Below are 18966 nucleotides of genomic sequence, written 5' to 3' on the forward strand. Positions count from 1 at the left end.
GGGGAACCTGCTTCCTCCTCTCTCTCTGCCTGCCTCTCTGACTACTTGTAATCTCTATCAAATAAATAAAATCTTAAAAAAAAAAAAAAAGGAAGAGTAGAGAAAGGGGATAGAGGATGCTACTTTATAGGATAGGGAAGGAGAAACTTTTCCAATTAGGTGACATTTTGACAGAAACTCAAAGAAGTATAGCAGTAAATCATTGTATGTGGTTACTGGAAGGAAGAACATTCCAGAGGGAGGAAGCCAGATAGTAAAAGATCCTGAAGCGGGTGTGCATTGGCTTTATTCAGGGAGCAGCCAGGAGGTCAGTGCTTTGCCATGGTTGTTTAAGTATTTTGGATAAATTCAAGACTCCATGTCATTTCACCTTTGCATAATCTCAGTATATAGTTCTAAAAAATATGGACATTTTTTTCCCGTATGTAACTTTAATGCCTTTATCATCCCTAATAAATTTCTTGGTATACTGGATTGTTTTCATGTCATTATATTGAATACTAGTGAGAATGGACATTTTCATCCTAATGGTGCTATTGTCTTTAACTTGCTCACTACTGAGTTTTACCCTTTTCATCTACTACTATCCTTATTTTTTCACTCAGTTTTTATGGATTTTATGAAATAAAAAATCATTTACCCATTTCCAGAAGGTGCTTTTACTTTTTTAATTTTAATTTGCGTTGGCGTCTTTAGTATGTATTTTCCATGTGTTTGTAGCTCCTTAGTGATTATTGTGATTTCCGATTTTAGAAAATTGATGGTCCTCTACAAATTTTATACTTTATTCTGTTTTTTAAAATCTTCTGTAATTTGTTTTATACCATTTAAATCCATTTTAAGTTTCTTTTGCAATAAGGTATAAATTGAGAGTCTAAATCAATTAACCTCACACACACACACACACACACACACACACACACACACACACACATTTTAGCGCCATGTCGTCATTTAGCTGATTCATCATTGTTTTATCTGCCTATTCAATAATAAGTTCTGATTTATGTTAGTTTGTATTTCAGGGCCTCTCTTTCTATTTCTTTTATTCATCTGTCCACTTACTAGGTGACCTAGAGAGATAGATACACCTAGAAGTTACTATTTTGTCATTATCACAAATAATGTAACAAACTGCAGGTGCACATTCCAACAGTGAACTTCCATGGAACCATTACCCAGGTCAAGAACTACAGCACTACCAACACAGATCTCTTTGTATCCACAATATCTTTGTGTCCTTTCATAGTTTTACTATCTAAGAGTACCGTCCACCATACAGTTTAGTTTTACTTGAGTTTGAATTTTATATACATGGAATCCTCACTATATATATTCTCTTAAGTCTTTTTTCTTGAGCATTTTGCTTTTAAGATTCATACGTAGTGTTGCTTGTAGTCAGACTTGATTCATTTCATTATATGAATATACCACAGTTTATTTAACAGTTCTATTGTTCATAGACATTTGGGTTGTTTACAGTTTTTGACCATTACAATCAGCTACTCTAAACATTTTCTGTGTTTTAGGACTAGGAGAGGAGTGGATCTTAAGACATCATGTCTTCAGCTGCCAAATTTTCAACTTTTCTTTAAAGTTGACTAATTTACAATCCCACCAGCAGTATATGAGAGCTCTTATGATTACACATTTCCTAACATATGGTATTGTCATGCTTGGGTTTTTTTCCAATTGATGAGTGTATAGTATAGGCCAGTGTGGTTTTAGTTTGCATCTCCCTTTTTACTGATGAGTTTAACACATTTCATATCATTATTGGTCTCTTGAAATTCTTCTTTAGTAAATTGCCTATTCAGGTCTTTTAAAAAGGTCTTTCTGTTGGATTCTTTCTATGTTTCTTAATGATGTGTAAGGATTCTCTATATATTTTGCTTATACATACATTCAGTGTTCTAAAATTGTAAATATCTTCTCCCATTCTGAAATGTCTTTTAGCTCTGTGGTTTCATTTGTGAACAGAAGTTCTTAATTTTAGTCAAATTTATCAGTCTTTTATACTTCACACTCATTAGATTGTATGTGAGAAATTCTTCCTCGGCTCGTTTTTGATTCTTATATAACCAAAATCACATTATCTGTATTTTTGTTGTTGTTGTTGTTCTCTTTAAGAAGTCTTTGCTTACCATAAGACCATGAACAGAACATATTCTCTATTATTTGGGGTTGTAATTAGACATTAGAACATACGGATCATCCTTAGTGTCTATTACTTTTTAATCCTTTTTTTTTTCCAATTTATACTGCCTTTACATGGAATTCCTTGACTTATTTTGTATTAGTTCACTAATACATTCTTCAGCTATGACCATTTGGCTCTTCATAGTTATTTATTTAAAAAAAAAATAGTTTAGGGGTGTTGGGGTGGCTCAGTTGGTTAAGCATCTGCCTTCAGCTCAGGTCATGATCCCTGGGTTCTGGGATCAAGTTCCACCTCAGGCTCCTTGCTCAGCAGGGAGCCTGCTTCTCCCTCTGCCTGCCACTCCCCCTGCTTGTGCGCTCGCGCTCTCTCTCTCTCTCTCTGACAAGTAAAATATTTTAAATAAATATAAATAAATAAATAAAAACTGTATACAAAAGGGGCCCTTGGGTGGCAAAGTCAGTTAGGCATCCAACTCAATTTCAGCTTAGGTCATGATCTCAGGGTCCTGGACCAAGCCCGGCATCTGGCTCTGGGCTCAGACAGGAGTCTGCTAAAGTTTCTCTGTCCCTCTCTCTCTCTTTCTGACATTCCCAATAAACACACTGTCTTTCAAATCAATAGGATATATATAACATAATGAACATAAAATTAAAAGGTAATAATATATAAATCTCTAGACTTGCATATGCAAGAGATTTGCTAGGAAATATACCTAGGAATGTAATTGCTGGGTCTTGGCATACATACTTGCTCAGCTTTACTAGGTAATACCAAACCATTTTCCAAGTGTTTCTATCACTGTTGTTCCCTGTAAGTGATACTGAAAGATTTTTTTTTTTTATTTTTTAATGATCTGATGAGTATAAAATCTTATTTCATTGTTTTAAATTAAATTTTCCTGGTTACTATTAAAGATGATTGCCTTTCCTTATTTGGTCATTATTGCCCCTTCTGTGTAATGCCATTTTGATCATTTTTGTATTAGGGTATTTGTCTTTTTCCTAAGATGGAAGGAATTTCTTATATATTTTGTAGATACTAGTTTTTGGTCAATAACATATTTTGTAGACATCTTTTCCTGTTGTAGGTTCTGTATTTATTTTATGATATCTTTTGATGAATAGTAATTCTATATGTTAGTGTGTTAAATTATATTTTTAATGGTTAAGTTATATATAGTTTATAAAACAGTCTACTTTTTTTGCTATATGCTTCATATTTTGGGGTCTTCTTTAAAATTTTTTTTCCTTGGGGGCCTGGGCGGCTCAGTGGGTTAAGCCTCTGCCTTCAGCTCGGGTCATGATCTCAGGGACCTGGGATTGAGCCCCGCATCGGGCTCTCCGCTCAGTGGGGAGCCTGCTTCCTCTCTCTCTCTGCCTGCCTCTCTGCCTACTTGTGATCTCTGTCTGTCAAATAAATAAATAAAATCTTTAAAAGAAAATTTTTTTTTTCCTTTAAGATTTTATTTTTAGGGGTGCCTGGGTGGCTCAGTGGGTTAAAGCCTCTGCCTTCAGCTCGGGTCATGATCCCAGGGTCATGGGATCGAGCCCCACGTCAGGCTCTCTGCTCAGTGGGGAGCCTGCTTCCCCCTCTCTCTCCTTCTGCCTGCCTCTCTGCCTACTTGTGATCTCTCTCTGTCAAATAAATAAATACAATCTTCAAAAAAAAGAGAGATTTTATTTTTAAGTAATCTCTATACTCAATGTGGAGCTCAAATTCACATCCCTAAGGATCAAGAGTTGGATCTTCTACTGACTGAACCAGCCAAGTGCCCCCATATCTTTAAATCTTAAATCTTTCCTCCTATTTTTTCTTTCAAGAATTTTTATGTTTTGACTTTCTTATTAAAGCCCTATTAACATAACCAAAATTGATTTTTGTAAATGGTTTGAGGTGGAGATCAGTTGTAATTTTTTCCCATATAAAAACAAATTATCTTACCATCATTGAATGAAAAGTCCATCCCTTTTCTACTGATCCACCAATCCACAGATTCCTTCTGCACATATTAAAATTCTGTGTATATATAGGTTTCTCTCGTCACATTAGCCTTTTTATCTATCCCTGTCCTAATTAGTCTTAATTATATAGAAAGTCCTGATCTCTAACAAGACAGAATCCTCCACCCTTTCCTTCAGAAGTGTTTGGTTATATTTTGTCTTCCATATAAATTTAAAAACTTACATTAAGTAAGTTTCATTAAAAATGTTTTTTGGGGGCACCTGGGTGGTTCAGTGGGTTAAGCCTCTGCCTTCAGCTCAGGTCGTGGTCTCAGGGTCCTGGGATCGAGCCCCGTGTCGGGCTCTCTGCTCAGCAGGGAGCCTGCTTCCCTTCCTCTCTCTCTCTGCCTGCCTCTCTGCCTGCTTGTGATCTGTCAAATAAATAAATAAAATCTTTTAAAAAAAATAAAAATGTTTTTTGGTGGGTACCTGAATGGCTCAGTCAGTTAAGCACCCAACTCTTGATTTTAGCTCAGGTCATGATCTCAGAGCTGTGAGATTGAGCCCTACATCTGGCTCCCTGCTAGGCATGGAGCCTGCTTAATATTCTCTCTCTCTCTCTCCCCCTCACCCTTTGCCCCTCCCCCCTTAAAAATTTTTTTTTCCCCAAAATGCATCCATGAATAAAACTCTCAACAAAGTGGTTGTAGAGGGAATGTACTTCAACATAAGAAAGGCAATATGACAAGCCCATAGCTAACATACTCAACTGAAAGCTTTTCTTCTAAGATCAGGAATAAGAGGGGCGCCTGGGTGGCTCATTGGGTTAAAGCGCCTGCCTTCGGCTCAGGTCATGATCCCAGAGTCCTGGGATCAAGCCCCGCATCCGGCTCTCTGCTCAGCAGGGAGCCTGCTTCCTCCACTCTCTCTCTGTCTGCCTCTCTGCCTACTTGTAATCTCTGTCTGTCCAAAATAAATAAATAAATAAATAAATAAATAAATCTTAAAAAAAAAAAAAAAGATCAGGAATAAGATGCCTACTCTCACCACTTTTATTAGCATAGTACCAGAAGTCTTAGCCAGAATAATTAGGCAAGAAAAAGAAAGCAAAGGCATCCAAATTAGAAGGAAGAAGTAAAACTTTCTCTATTTGCAGGTGACATGATACTTATATATAGAAAACTCTAAAGATCGACTCCTCCAAAAAACTTAAAATTAGTAAGTGAGTGAAGTGTGTAAACCTGGCAATTCACAGACCTGTACCCCTGGGGCTAATAATACATTATATGTTAATAAAAAATTTTAAAAAGAAAAAAAAGAAAAAGGCATATAATACTACCACCTCAAGGCAACTATTGATCGTATTTTAGTATATTTCCTTCCAGTTTTTCAGTGACCTTCTCTTACCCTTGAATATGCAAGTTTTTAGCCTACTTTTAAAATTTAAGATAACATAACTATTTCCCCAGGATATCAAAATTTCTATCCTATCATTACTTTAATGGCTATAATATTTCTTCAAACCATGAATATACTTAACAAATACCTTAAAAAAATTAATAAATGAATTAAGTGAAGGCCCAGAATACAAAATCAACATACAAAAATCATTTGCATTTCTATATGCTAATAATCAATACTCAGAGAAATTAAGATAGTTCCACTTAAAATTACATCAAAAAGAATAAGGGGCGCCTGGGTGGCTCAGTGGGTTGAGCCGCTGCCTTTGGCTCAGGTCGTGATCTCAGGGTCCTGGGATCGAGTCCCGCGTCGGGCTCTCTGCTCAGCGGGGAGCCTGCGTCCCTTCCTCTCTCTGCCTGCCTCTGCCTACTTGTGATCTCTCTCTGTCAAATAAATAAATAAAATCTTTAAAAAAAAAAAAAAAAAAAAAAGAATAAAATACCTAGGAATAAATTTAACCAAAGAGGTGAAAGACCTATACACTGAAAACTGTAAGACACTGATGAAAGAAAGTAAAAAGACACAAATAAATAGGTATTTCTGTTCATGCATTCAAAGAATTAATGTTATTATAATGTCCATACTACCCAAAGCAAGTTACAGATTCAGTGAAATCCCTATCAAAATTCCAGTGGCAATTTTCATAGAAATAGAACAATCATAAAGTTGTATAGAACCACAAAAGAACCAAATAGCCAAAACAATCTTAAGAAAGAACGAAGCTGGAGGCCTCACACTTCCTGATTTGACTATATTAAAACCTATCAAAACCAAAACAGTATGGTACTGGCATAAAAACAGACACATCAATCGATGGAACCAAATAACCCAGAAATAAGCCAACACACATATGGTTAATTAATTTATGACAAAGGAGCCAAGAATATACAGTGGGGAAAGGACAGTCTCTTCAATAAATGGTGTTGAGGAAACTGGACAGCCACATGCAAAAGAATGAAACTAGACCATACCCAAAAATCTTACACCATACCAAAAATCAGCTCAAAATGGATTAAGCACCTGAACATAAGACTTGAAACCACAAAACTTCTGGAAGAAAATATAGGCAGTAAGCTCCTAGATCCTTGATATCAGTCATGGTGATGATTTTTTTGAATTTGACATCAAAACAAAGACAACAAAAGCAAAAATAAACAAGTGGGACCACATCAAACCCAAAGTCTTCTGCACAGCAAAGGAAATTGTCAACAAAATGAAAATGCAACAACCCTACATTATGTGACAAAATGTTTGCAGATCATATATCTGATAAGGGGATAATATCTAAAATATATATGCAGATCCCATAAACTCTTTAGCAAAAAATCCAATTAAAATATAGAGGATAAGGGGTGCCTGGGTGGCTCAGTGGGTTAAAGCCTCTACCTTTGGCTCAGGTCATGATCCCAGAGTCCTGGGATCGAGCCCTACACTGGGCGCTCTGCTCAGTGGGGAGCCTGCTTCCACCTCTCTCTCTCAGCCTGCCTCTCTGCCTACTTGTGATCTCCACCTGTCAAATAAATAAATAAAATCTTTAAAATATAGAGGATATAAAAAGAAACATGGAAATTTTAGAATTGAAAAATACAGTGGCCAAAATTTTTAAAACTCACTGGATAAGCTCAATAGAATGGAAATAATGGAGAAATCAGTGAACTTGAAGGTAAGTCACAAGAAATTGGTTCACATAAATAACAATAAAGATTGAAAATTCAAAAAGAATGTAGCCTCAGAGGCATGTGAGAGAATAACAGAGGTTTAACATGTGTCATTGAAGTCCCAGAAGGACAAAGTTCAGGACTAAAAAACTATTTGAAGAAATACTGGCTTACCAAATTTGGTAAAAGATACAACAAAGCAATTCAGGAATCTCAACCACCCCAAACAAGATAAACAAAGACATCCATACCAGACACATAGTAATCAAATTGCTGAAAATGGATGACCAAAAAAGTAATGAAAGAACCATAGAAAAAATAATTCATTATTTATAGGGAAACAATTACTCGAATGACTGGATTTCTCTTTCTCTTAGTAAATCACAGAGGCCAGAAGAAAGTGGAACAGTATTTTATTGTGCTAAAGAATTGTTAACCCAGAATTCCAAATCCAGCAAAAATGTTTCAGGAATGAGGGTGAAACTAAGAAAAGCCATACTGTAAAAGGCAACTGAGACTCACCTGAGGGTCCCTGTGGAACCAGGCAGTAGTGAGGAGACTGGCTGATGAGAGAGAATTTATACCATTTTAACATCTTAAAGGAGTAAGCACTTGTTAAGTCTAGGACAGCTGTCCTATGAGAATGCAGGCCCAGTGCTTCCAGATAATGTTGTCTTTCAGGAAGTCGGCAATCCGTATTTTCATGTTAAATCTGCTATCTCAAGGCTAATAACTAATTCAAAACTTTAGAGAACTGCTGGGGGCAACATCAAACACAAAGGCATGAATAGGCTACAACCGGATTCATCAGGTTTTTACTTTTGTGGACTTGGCTTTTTCTTTGAATCTCAGAAATTCTGCCAAGATATGTCTGGTTAAAACTCTTCATAAATTCTGCTCGATACAGAAAGGAGCTCTGTGATTACTAACCATTTTGTTCAACGCTGGAAATTTGTTTCATTTGTTAGATCTGCATCATTGCATCATCCAGAACTCATATTTTACATTTATTCGATTTCCTGTTATAATTTTCTTTCCCTATGACTCCTACTACTTTTTTGTCATTATTTGTGTCCTTTCTCTGAGAGTTTTTTTTTTTCGTGAATTCTTGTTTTAGTGATAATTGGCTTTTCACTGTGGAATTTGAAGATTTAGCATACACCTTCCTTCATCCTCCAAGTATCATGAATTTTAAATAATTATTCAGTTCACTTGATGACTATGTAAAGTGTTTTTTATTATTGAGCTCTGTAGTCACATTTCACTTCCTATATGATTTGTTCTTTTCCATGCAGTTAATCCTTGTCTTAACTGAGATTTGCTTAGTTTTCTCAATATCTCTCATTAATCTCTTTTCAAACACATCAGATAACTGGCTTATTTTTTAAGAGACATTTCTCCTCTAACCCTCTGTTCTTCCATCCCAACTGAGACTGTTACATAGCTATTATTTTAGAATTTCTCTTCATTATCCCACTGATTCCCTTCACTATGCTCCTTTGAATTTCTTTTGATTTGCTTCTGTATTTGGATGCCTTGGATACATTTATATACCTTGACTCTTGGATCTCTTGCCATCCTCTTTCTTGGTTTATCCCTTCATTATTCTGAGGCACATGTTCCAAAACCAACCGAGGAAAGTATTCAAGAAAAGTAAACAGTATATTTTATGAAATCTTAAATGTCTGAAAATGTTTTCATTCCACCCTCATTTTTTCATTGATATTTACTGGAGATGTAATTTTAGGTTGAAAAACTTAACTTCAGGGCGTCTGGGTAGCTCAGTGGGTTAAAGCCTCTGCCTTCGGCTCAGGTCATGGTCCCAGGGTCCTGGGATCGAGCCCCACATCGGGCTCTCTGCTCAGCAGGGAGCCTGCTTCCTCCTCTCTCTCTGCCTGCCTCTCTGACTACTTGTGATCTCTATCTGTCAAATAAATAAATAAAATCTTTAAAAAAAAAAATCAGTGGGGGGAAAAACTTAACTTCAGAATTTCGATGGCATTGCTCCATGGATTTTTAAAATTAATTTAGCATCTAGTGTCATGGAGAAATCCAAAACACATTCAGGTTCTTAAGTCTTTTATGTGATCTGTTTAATCTCTTTGGAAACTTTTAGAATTTATTTATAACATTCTAATATTTCAAGTTGAGTATATAATGTTGAATTTATTCTTTCATTTGGGCACCCACTGAGACATTTCATTCTGGAAACAAAATATCTAAAGTTTTCTTGTATTATTTTCTTATTACTTATTCCCCATTATCTTCTCTGTTCTCTGTGTTTCAGACTTTGTTCACTTTTTTTTCCGGTGCCTGGCACCATTTCTGACATATATTATGGGCTCATTAAATTTTTTGAATGATTAAACACTCATAATTAAGATCTTGAATTTCTTGTCTCAGCTCTAGAATTTCTTTTTTTTCTATTTTTCATATTTTTATTGTACTTTCTGTGAGATTTTTATTAAGTTCTAATTCTCATTAGTTGTTCTTTGAATATTTTTTCTGACATTGTTCTCTTGAGATTGTTTATGTTTTTAGAAGCATTCTTTCTCTGAATTTTTAAATTTTTCTCCATTGTCTCCCTTTCCTGAGTTTTTTTTTTTTTTAAGATTTTTAATTTATTTATTTTGACAGAGATCACAAGCAGACAGGCAGGCAGAGAGAGGGGGAAGCAGGCTCCCCGCTGAGCAGAGAGCCCGATGTGGGGCTCGATCCCAGGATTCTGGGATCACGACCTGAGCCGAAGGCAGAGGCTTTAATCCACTGAGCCACCTAGGCATCCCCCTGAGTTTTTTCTTTGTTCATTTTAATCTCTCATGTTTAAGATTTTTCCTGAAATTGTTAATGACTCAAGGCTGTCTGCTCATATAAAACTGTTGTAGTAAAAAGCTGATCTGAGCTTGTTTGTATCTGAGGATGTGTAGATTTATTGGTGGTAGTCACTGTAGAGTGATCTGCCTAGAACGGTTCAGTGGTTCACACCACTTACGCATATTTTAGTCTTGTTTTCTCCAGAATGGAATCCTCTACTTTCTCTCTAGGAATCAATAAAATGAGCTTGATTGCCAGATTCTGAAAGTTTACTGAGGATATCAGGCTGGGGAATCAGCCTGCTTTTTGGGGTAGATTTGACAATCTGAGGTCTATCTGTTTCTTACAGATTTTCAATTAATCTTCCTTTTTGCAGCCCACCATGCACCCTACTTTCAAAGATACCTGTTGATTGCAATTCTTGGAAATAAGTAGATTGTATAGTAGGACCAATCTGCAACCTAGGTTTCAGTGTTTATTTGACACTTTATTTATTTATTTATTTATTTATTTATTTATTTTTGGCACTTTATTTGTTACCATTACCTCTACTCTAGCTTCCAAAATTTTGTTGCTGCTCTCCCCTCTCCTATTCTTTGTCCTCATGGAGTCTCTTCTTTCATTTAATCTCATCACTATCACTTTAATGGGAGTTGAAGGAACAGTAAAATAAATATATATTCACTGTGTGGTGTTTGAAAAGAGCATGTCCTTTTTTTCTAGAGGAATTTTTTAATACATCTTTTATTAAGGAGTATATATTCAAATACTTGCTGATCAAGTCAGTTAATAAATATTTGTTGATCTTCCAGTATGTACCAGATAACTGTGCTTAGAACTGGATACACATTGATGAAGGCAATAGACATTTTACTTTTAAAATGAAGTAAACACAAAGACCTTAACACCTATTCAGGGGAAAAGATATTAAGTGAACCTGACTAAATATGTAATTACAAATTGTGATTACAAGGAGGGTATAATTTGGTCCTGGAATCAGGGAAGGCCTCAAAAAGTATGACCTTTAGAGATTTGGAAAATGGGCAGTAGTTATCAAGGCCAACAGTGGGGGGGGGGGGCGGAATCTACGAGACTTAAGGAAAAATTCCTGGAAAGATCCTAAGAGGAACTAAAAACTGGGAGCATCTGAAGACCTGCAAAATGGGGCCAACATGATGATGGAGCTTAGCAACCAAAAGGGAGCATAGCTTGAGATTTGTTTGAAGAGGCAGGCAGCAACTAGGTCATTCAGAGCTTTATAGACCATGTTCAGCAGTTTGGCTTTTATTGTAGGAGAAATATCATAAGGGATGGATTCAGGATTGTAAACCTCAAGTGGGGAAATTAAAAAAGAAAGAGGCTGTCCTGATGTTCAAGAGATATATTAGATATTTTACTGACAACAGGAGGAAGAGTTTTAAGATATATTTTAGGAGCAAGATTAGGGGATATTTGCTGAATAATTATTTGAGAGAAAGAGACAATGGTACTCGAATGATTTTCATTTTTTTTTTTTTTTTGGTCCATAGTGTGGTCTTCAAAACACTTCACTTGCCTAATATCCCCATTTTTGTAGAGAGATTCTTTTGTATTATCTCTCAAATATTAAACACTTACTTTATGACAAATACTTTTATATATTATTTACAATTCTCACGATTATAAGAGTTATTACTTCTATTGTATGAATAGAGAATTGAGGGCTCAGAAAAATGAACAACTTTGGCCAAGAAAACAAAGCTTGTAGTTAACTTGAGCGTGAGTTCAAAATTCATGACTTAATCTGGTAACTCTGAACTTCCAGTAGAACACTGCCGTTATAGTCTCTTCCTTCTCTTAAAACCCACAAATGCCCTTCCTGTCAGTTGGTCAGAACTCTTAATGCTTACATACTTGTTAAGTACTTTTCTCTTCTCCTAACTCAGATCAGCATCACAGAATTCCAAGCCATAAAGTATTTTCATCAAACCCCAAACATATTCCTTTTTTAGCTCCAAAAGAACCCTCTTTATCTACCACTCATACTCATACTAGATTCATTCATGCTCCCATCTAGATTGCCACCCTCTATTTCCTTATCATTTTTTAAAGAGACCTGGAGTCTCCAGTTGCAGAATCTAGACCAGTACTGTCCAATAGAACTTCCAGTGATGATGGAAATGTCCTATGTTTGTCATTTCCAACATGGTAGTCACTAGCCACAATTGGCCACAGGAAATGTGGATAGTGCCACTGAGGAATTAAATTTGAATTTTTATTTAATTTTAATTATGTTACATTCAAATACACACATATGGCCATGGATACTGTAATAGACAACGTAAATCTAACCAGGGGCTGGCAACATTTCCTAAAGGGCCAGGTAATAAATATTTTTAAGTTTGTAGTTAATGTGGTCTCCATTGCTACTACTCACTTCTGCCATTGTAGCTTAAAAGCAGTCATAGACAATATGTAAATAAGTAAGTGTAGCTGTCTTCCAATAATCCTTTACTTACAAAAATTGATGCAGTGCTGCAGGCCTTAGTTTGCCAACCCCTGGGAATTTTTTCTTAGACATATTCATTTAATCCTGATAGTAACTCTATTAAGTAGGCATGATCATTTCCCTTATTTTACAGTTCATCTGTGGGATGCTCTTATAGCTGTGTGTGCATATGCTGTGAGATTTTGTACATGTATTTATGATTAAAGTCATTTTGTAACAAGGGAGATAAGACTTAAGTCATCTTTATGTTCAGCAAGTTCCCCTAAGTAATTCTGATCAATAGCAATGTTTGGAAACCAGTGGCTTACTTAGTGCCCTCATCTTACTATATGATCTGTCCTTGCTCTTTTCTTGTCTATTTTTTTAAAGTTCATTTTAATTCTTCCCTTTTAATTGAAGTTTTATTTCTCCCAAACAAGAAAAATGTGAGTGATTACTTTCATATTTTCTTTCAGTCCTGGAATCAAGATGTGAGACCAAGAAATTATTTCTGAAGAAGGAAATTTATGAAATAGAGTCAGCGCAGTGGGAAATAATGGAAAGACTTACAAGACATGACCTTCAGTGCTCTAGTTTCAGAGATGATTGGGAATGTCATGGCCAGTTTGAGAAACAACATGGCTCTCAGGAGGGACACTTCAGTCAACTGATACTCACCCATGAAGGAATGCCCACTTTCAGTCAGCATCCATCCTTTACATTACAGCAAATCATTAATAATAAAGAGAAATATTGTGCAACTAAGGAATATAGGAAAACCTTTAGACATGACTCACAACTTAGTACACATCAGATCATTCATACCATTGAGAAACCCTATGAATGTAAGGAATGTGGAAAGGCCTTTAGACATCCCTCAAGACTCAGTCATCATCAGAAAATTCATACTGGCAAGAAACCCTTTGAATGTAAGGAATGTGGGAAAACATTTATTTGTGGTTCAGACCTTACTCGACATCACAGAATTCACACTGGTGAGAAACCGTATGAATGCAAGGAATGTGGAAAGGCCTTTAGTAGTGGCTCAAACTTCACTCGACATCAGAGAATTCACACTGGTGAAAAGCCCTATGAATGTAAAGAATGTGGGAAGGCTTTTAGTAGTGGCTCAAACTTTACTCAACATCAGAGAATTCATACAGGGGAGAAACCCTATGAATGTAAGGAATGTGGCAATGCCTTTAGTCAGAGCTCACAACTTATTAAACATCAGAGAATTCATACAGGTGAGAAACCCTATGAATGTAAGGAATGTGAAAAGGCTTTTCGTTCTGGTTCAGACCTTACTCGACATCAGAGAATTCATACTGGTGAGAAGCCCTATGAATGTAAGATATGTGGGAAAGCCTATTCTCAGAGTTCACAACTTATTAGTCATCATAGAATTCATAGTGGTGAGAAACCATATGAATATAGGGAATGTGGAAAGACCTTTAATTATGGCTCACAACTTATTCAACATCAAAATTTGTACTGGTGATAAACCATAGAATATATGAAATCTGTAGGAAGGCTTTTAATTACAGCTCAAAACTATTCAATATTAGAGAACTTACCTTGATAATAATCCCTTTAAATAGGACAATGTAGAAACATCTTATTTGTTGACTCTAGCTTATTCAACCTGAGAAAAATCATGTAGGAGAAACATCCTATGAGTAGAATATATTTTGGAAGCCCTTTGATAAAAGCATATATTTCTTTTGACATTAGATAATTCAAGCTAGCAAATACTGAAAGTCATAGCACTTTTGACACCTTTTTAACCTTATTTTAAGCCTCAGAATTCATGTTAAATATAATCCTAATTTTCATTTTCCCCTAATTTGTCTATAGTTGCTATGTTCTTAATATTTTAACCCATCTTAAATTATGTGACTGTGAAGTTCAGTTTCTTTACATCACAGTTTGTAAGACACCTTTAAGACCTGAAAGAAGTGATCTCTTTATTCTAAGATGGCTTATTCTTTTTGTTATTTACAAAACTTAGGCTTTCTTCTTGTAAAACATCGATGAACAACTTTCAACAGAGTAAGGAGAGATCTTTTCATAGCTTCCTAGTGTTTCCTTGCTGTGATACCATTTTATCAAATTCCTATTGATAGACATTGTAGTTTCCCAGCTATTTTGCCATTATTCATGGTGTCCTGATGGAAATTCTCCCTAGGCATATCTTTGTATCATGTATTTTAATTGCAGAAATAATGCATAAACATTTTCCTTTTAAAAGATTTAAAAATTGCAAATAAGGCAAACATACCCATGGACTACCATCCTTGTACCCTTTCCCCATTCTGAAGGATAGTCATTATGTGTTTAGTATTTATCCTTCCTGAGCATTTTTCTGTTTTTATACATATTTGTCTCAATAGAAATTATAAAATGGGAATAATTACACCTACCTCAAAATTTTGTGTGAGGATCAAATAAAGACACATAAAGTGCTTAGAACTGTGCCTGTCATATAATAAATACTCACTGAATGTTGGTCATTATTTTATTCATCATTGTCATTAGTGTTATTTGTTGAAAAACAACAGTTTCTACAGACCTTGCTGAACAACAGGCAGGACATAAAGTAGAAGAAAGACACACTCAGGGTAATGAATTCAAAAAATTTTCCATCATCACTTAACTTCCTATGGAACATGAAATAATCCTAAATGTTGGTGGTAAAAGTAATGTGTGTAGCATGTGGGAAGGACTTCACTCAGACTGGCATCCTTTTTACTACATCATATAATGCCTAACATAAAAACAAGAGTATAAACAAACCACTGTGACACTGATGAAAAAGTATGAAAAGACAAACAGCATTATGTTTGAAAAATGGATAAATACACAAAACAATGCTTAATAGTTACTGATTTAAAATGTTATATTAGGGTGCCTGACTGGCTTACTAAATGGGGCATGCAACTCTTGGTCTCAGCACTGTGAGTTCAAGCCCCAAGTTGGTTGTGGAGATTACTTAAAAATAAAATCTTAAAAAAAAATAAATAAACGGGCACCTGGGTGGGCTCAGATAGTTAAGCATCTCTGCGTCCTGGGATCGAGGCCCACATTGGACGCCCAGCTCAGCGACGAGTCTGCTGCTCCCCCCACCACCCATGCTCTCTCTCTGTCTCTCTCTCAAATGAATAAAATCTTTAAAATTTTTAAAAATAAATAAGTAATAAAAATAAAATGTTAAATACAGTGCTTCTTTTTGATACATTTGAAACCCTACACTATTTTTTAGGAAAATAAAAATTACAGCATTGACTCAAAGAGAACTCTTGGAAGATTTATAAACACAGAAAAAAAGAAATTTAATGTGATATAGTAGCTATTACTGCTAATGAAGCATCAAACCAAATTCTTTTCAGGCAAAACATTATCAACTTGTTTGGGGTTGTTTTTGTTGTTTGTTTGTTTGTTTGTTTATAGAGGGAGAGAGATGGGGAGAGGGACAGAGAAAGAATTTCAAACAGGCTCCACACCCAGTGCAAGCCCAAGTTGGGGCTCAATCTCACAACCCGAGATCATGACCTGAGCCAAAAACTAGAGTTGGACACTTAACCACAAAGTGCCTCTAAAACATCAGGTGTTTCACTATTTGTTATACAGAGTTAGACATCTCATACTCAGATATAATCTTACATTAGCACCATCTTAGGACACCCAAAAAAGAAAGCTATTTTTTGGTGTCATCCATGAAGATACAAGCAAGCATACTAAAGAAATGAACAAATTATAGGTACCTATTAAAAGAATAATAGAAATGAGCCTGGTTGTGACAGTAGCTAAAGAAGATGATACCCAGTCCCCAGTTGCAACTAACCGACGTGAGGAAACAGGCGTTTTGGCAGCTCTTCTGATTTTTTGAGAGAATCCAGATATTTTATGTTTTACTTATTTTTTTAGTGTGTGATAGCTCTTGGGTTTTTTTTTTTTTTAAAGATTTTATTTATTTGAGAGAGAGTGAGAGCGCACAAACTGGAGGAGGGGGGAGAATCAGACGAAGAGGAAGAAGCAGGCTCGAGTACCTGATGTGGGGCTCAATCCCAGGACCCTGGGATCATGACCTGAGTCAAAGGCAGATACTTAACTGACTGAGCCACCCAGGCGCCCCAATAGCTCTTGATTATTAAGTGGTAGCTCAGATTTTTATTTAAAGACACCATGAGGGCCAAAGGAGTTATATGGACTGCACAAACAGCCCATGAATTACTTTTGTTCTGGAGACCAGAGCAGTGAGTTTTTAATAGTGCAGACACCTTGCTCCCAAGGAAATTTAAGTGGAGAGATGGTACAAAACAAGATAATTTGCCCAGAATTTCTTAGATGTGAACAGAATTTCTTAGATTAAAATATTTCCAGGGATAGGGGAGGTCTGTCCTTCCATTCCCCACTTCCTTTTTTCTTAGATCCCATATTAGAGGGTTTGGTTTTTTTTTTTTTTAATATTGAGTTATTTTATTTGTTACAGGTGTATGCCCATAAAATATTTTATAATCAATTTAAGAAAAGTTGAGTGGGGACCCCTGGGTGGCTTATCGGTTGAGCATCCAACCCTTGATTTCAGCTCAGGCCATAATCTCAAGGTTGTGAGACCAAGCCCCGTAATGGGCTTCACACTCAGTGTGGAGTCTGCTTGGGATTCTCTCTCTTCCTCTACCCCTCCCCCACTTGCACATGCTCTCTCTCTAAATTTAAAAGTCTTCCAAAAAAAGAAAAGTGAAGCCAATTAGAGAATTAGTAGACAGGATATTTTGTTCAAATATTTTGCATTACTATCAAAATGAGGACTGCTAAGTGAAATTTTGTATTCTTTTATGAGCCTATTTTAAGTCATTTGTTAAGTGCTTCATCAAAAATTACAAAGATAATGCATTTGCACCCAAACCAATGAAGCAATACCAATAAACCAAAAAAAAAATCTGTCCTTCGTTATTTCTCACTCCCTTCCCCTCTATTCATTTCCTTCTGCGTAATGTTCAAACCTTGTGTATATCACCCATATATTTATTTATGCTTAAACATTAACACAGCTAATTTATTTTAGTATATTTTTACCAAAAAAGTGGATACTTTATACATTTCTCTGTAATTTGCTTTTAAAAATTTTTTTTTTTAGATTTTTATTTTATTTTATTTGACAGATAGAGATCACAAGTAGTCAGAGAGGCAGGCAGAGAGAGAGAGAGGAGGAAGCAGGCTCCCTGCCGAGCAGAGAGCCCGATGCGGGGCTCGATCCCAGAATCCCGGGATCATGACCTGAGCCGAAGGCAGAGGCTTTAATCCACTGAGCCACCCAGGTGCCCCTGTAATTTGCTTTTTAAATTCAACTACATTTTGAATATCCTGGTCAGTAAATAATGATTTAATTTAGTTCTTATTTTTACTTTTTAAGATTATTTATTTATTTGAGAGAAAGCAGAGCACGAGAGAGAGAACATGAATTGGGGGCGGGGGGCAGAGGGAGAGGAAGAAGGAGGCTCCCTGCCCTTCTGAGCAGGGACCTGGATGCTGGGCTGGATCCCAAAATACTGAGATCATGACCTGAGCTGCAGGCAGACACTTAACCAACTGAGCCACCCAGGCACCCCTTAACTTAGTTTTCGGAATGGTTACATTATATTGCATGCCCAAGTATGCTTATACCAATGCCTATTCCCCAACTTTGATATTTCAGACTGTTTCCTCTTTGCCACTTAAAAGTAGTGCTTTGAGGGCGACTGGGTGGCTCAGTCGTTAAGTATCTGCCTTCAGCCCAGTCATGAGACCAGGGTCCTGGGATCGGGGCCTGCATCAGGCTGCCTGCTCAGGGGGCAGCCTGCTTCTCCCTCTCCCACTCCCCCTGCTTGTATTCCTTCTCTTGCTGTGTTCTGTTAAATAAATAAAATCTTAAAAAAAAAAAAGTAGTGCTTCAATAAACATCCCTATTTTATATTCCTCTCCATTTCATTTCTATAAAATAGGTTTACCAAACCATTTCCAGTGTTTTCTGTTCCTTAGGAAGGTACTGCTTATAGAAACTTTCAGAGGGAAGAGGATAAAGAATAGAGTGTACAGTTTTTCATATATGTGGGTGTATAGACACACAGATTTTAACATTTTAATCCATCTGGAATTCATTATTGTATATGGTGTGATACAGGATGTCAGCTCTGTTTTCATTCAGAAATAAACCAAATTATGCCAAATCTGACTATTGAACTAGTCCTCTTTCTCCTACTAGATTAAAATACTTTTTATCATATATTAATGCTCATATTCTCAGATTTATTTCTGGGCTTTTACAGCAATCTTTGACTTAGACCTTTTAGTAACTTGTTACTCGGAAATAGAGATATGTATATTATTAATATATTGGTTTTATTTGGAAATAAAGACAAATTCTTCTTTATTAGATTTTTAGTTTTCTCCACTTTCAGTTACTGAGCAAAATAAGATATCAGA

General features: G+C 36.1%; 1 protein-coding gene and 1 pseudogene across 2 annotated transcripts in view; one reads left to right on the forward strand and one right to left on the reverse strand.

The window, feature by feature from the left end:
- Positions 1–18966, reverse strand: part of LOC111161452 — a 637630-nt pseudogene that overhangs the window by 392850 nt on the left and 225814 nt on the right. The window lies entirely within an intron of this gene.
- The window catches only part of LOC111161451, a 678116-nt gene that overhangs the window by 210477 nt on the left and 448673 nt on the right, over positions 1–18966 (forward strand). The window contains 1 exon segment of the mRNA XM_022525111.1: positions 13264–13992. Coding sequence (XP_022380819.1) covers positions 13264–13992 — 729 coding nt within the window.

This window comes from Enhydra lutris, unplaced genomic scaffold (genome assembly GCF_002288905.1).
Source record: "Enhydra lutris kenyoni isolate GAN:26980312 unplaced genomic scaffold, ASM228890v2 scaffoldscaffold85, whole genome shotgun sequence".
Lineage (NCBI taxonomy): Eukaryota > Metazoa > Chordata > Mammalia > Carnivora > Mustelidae > Enhydra > Enhydra lutris.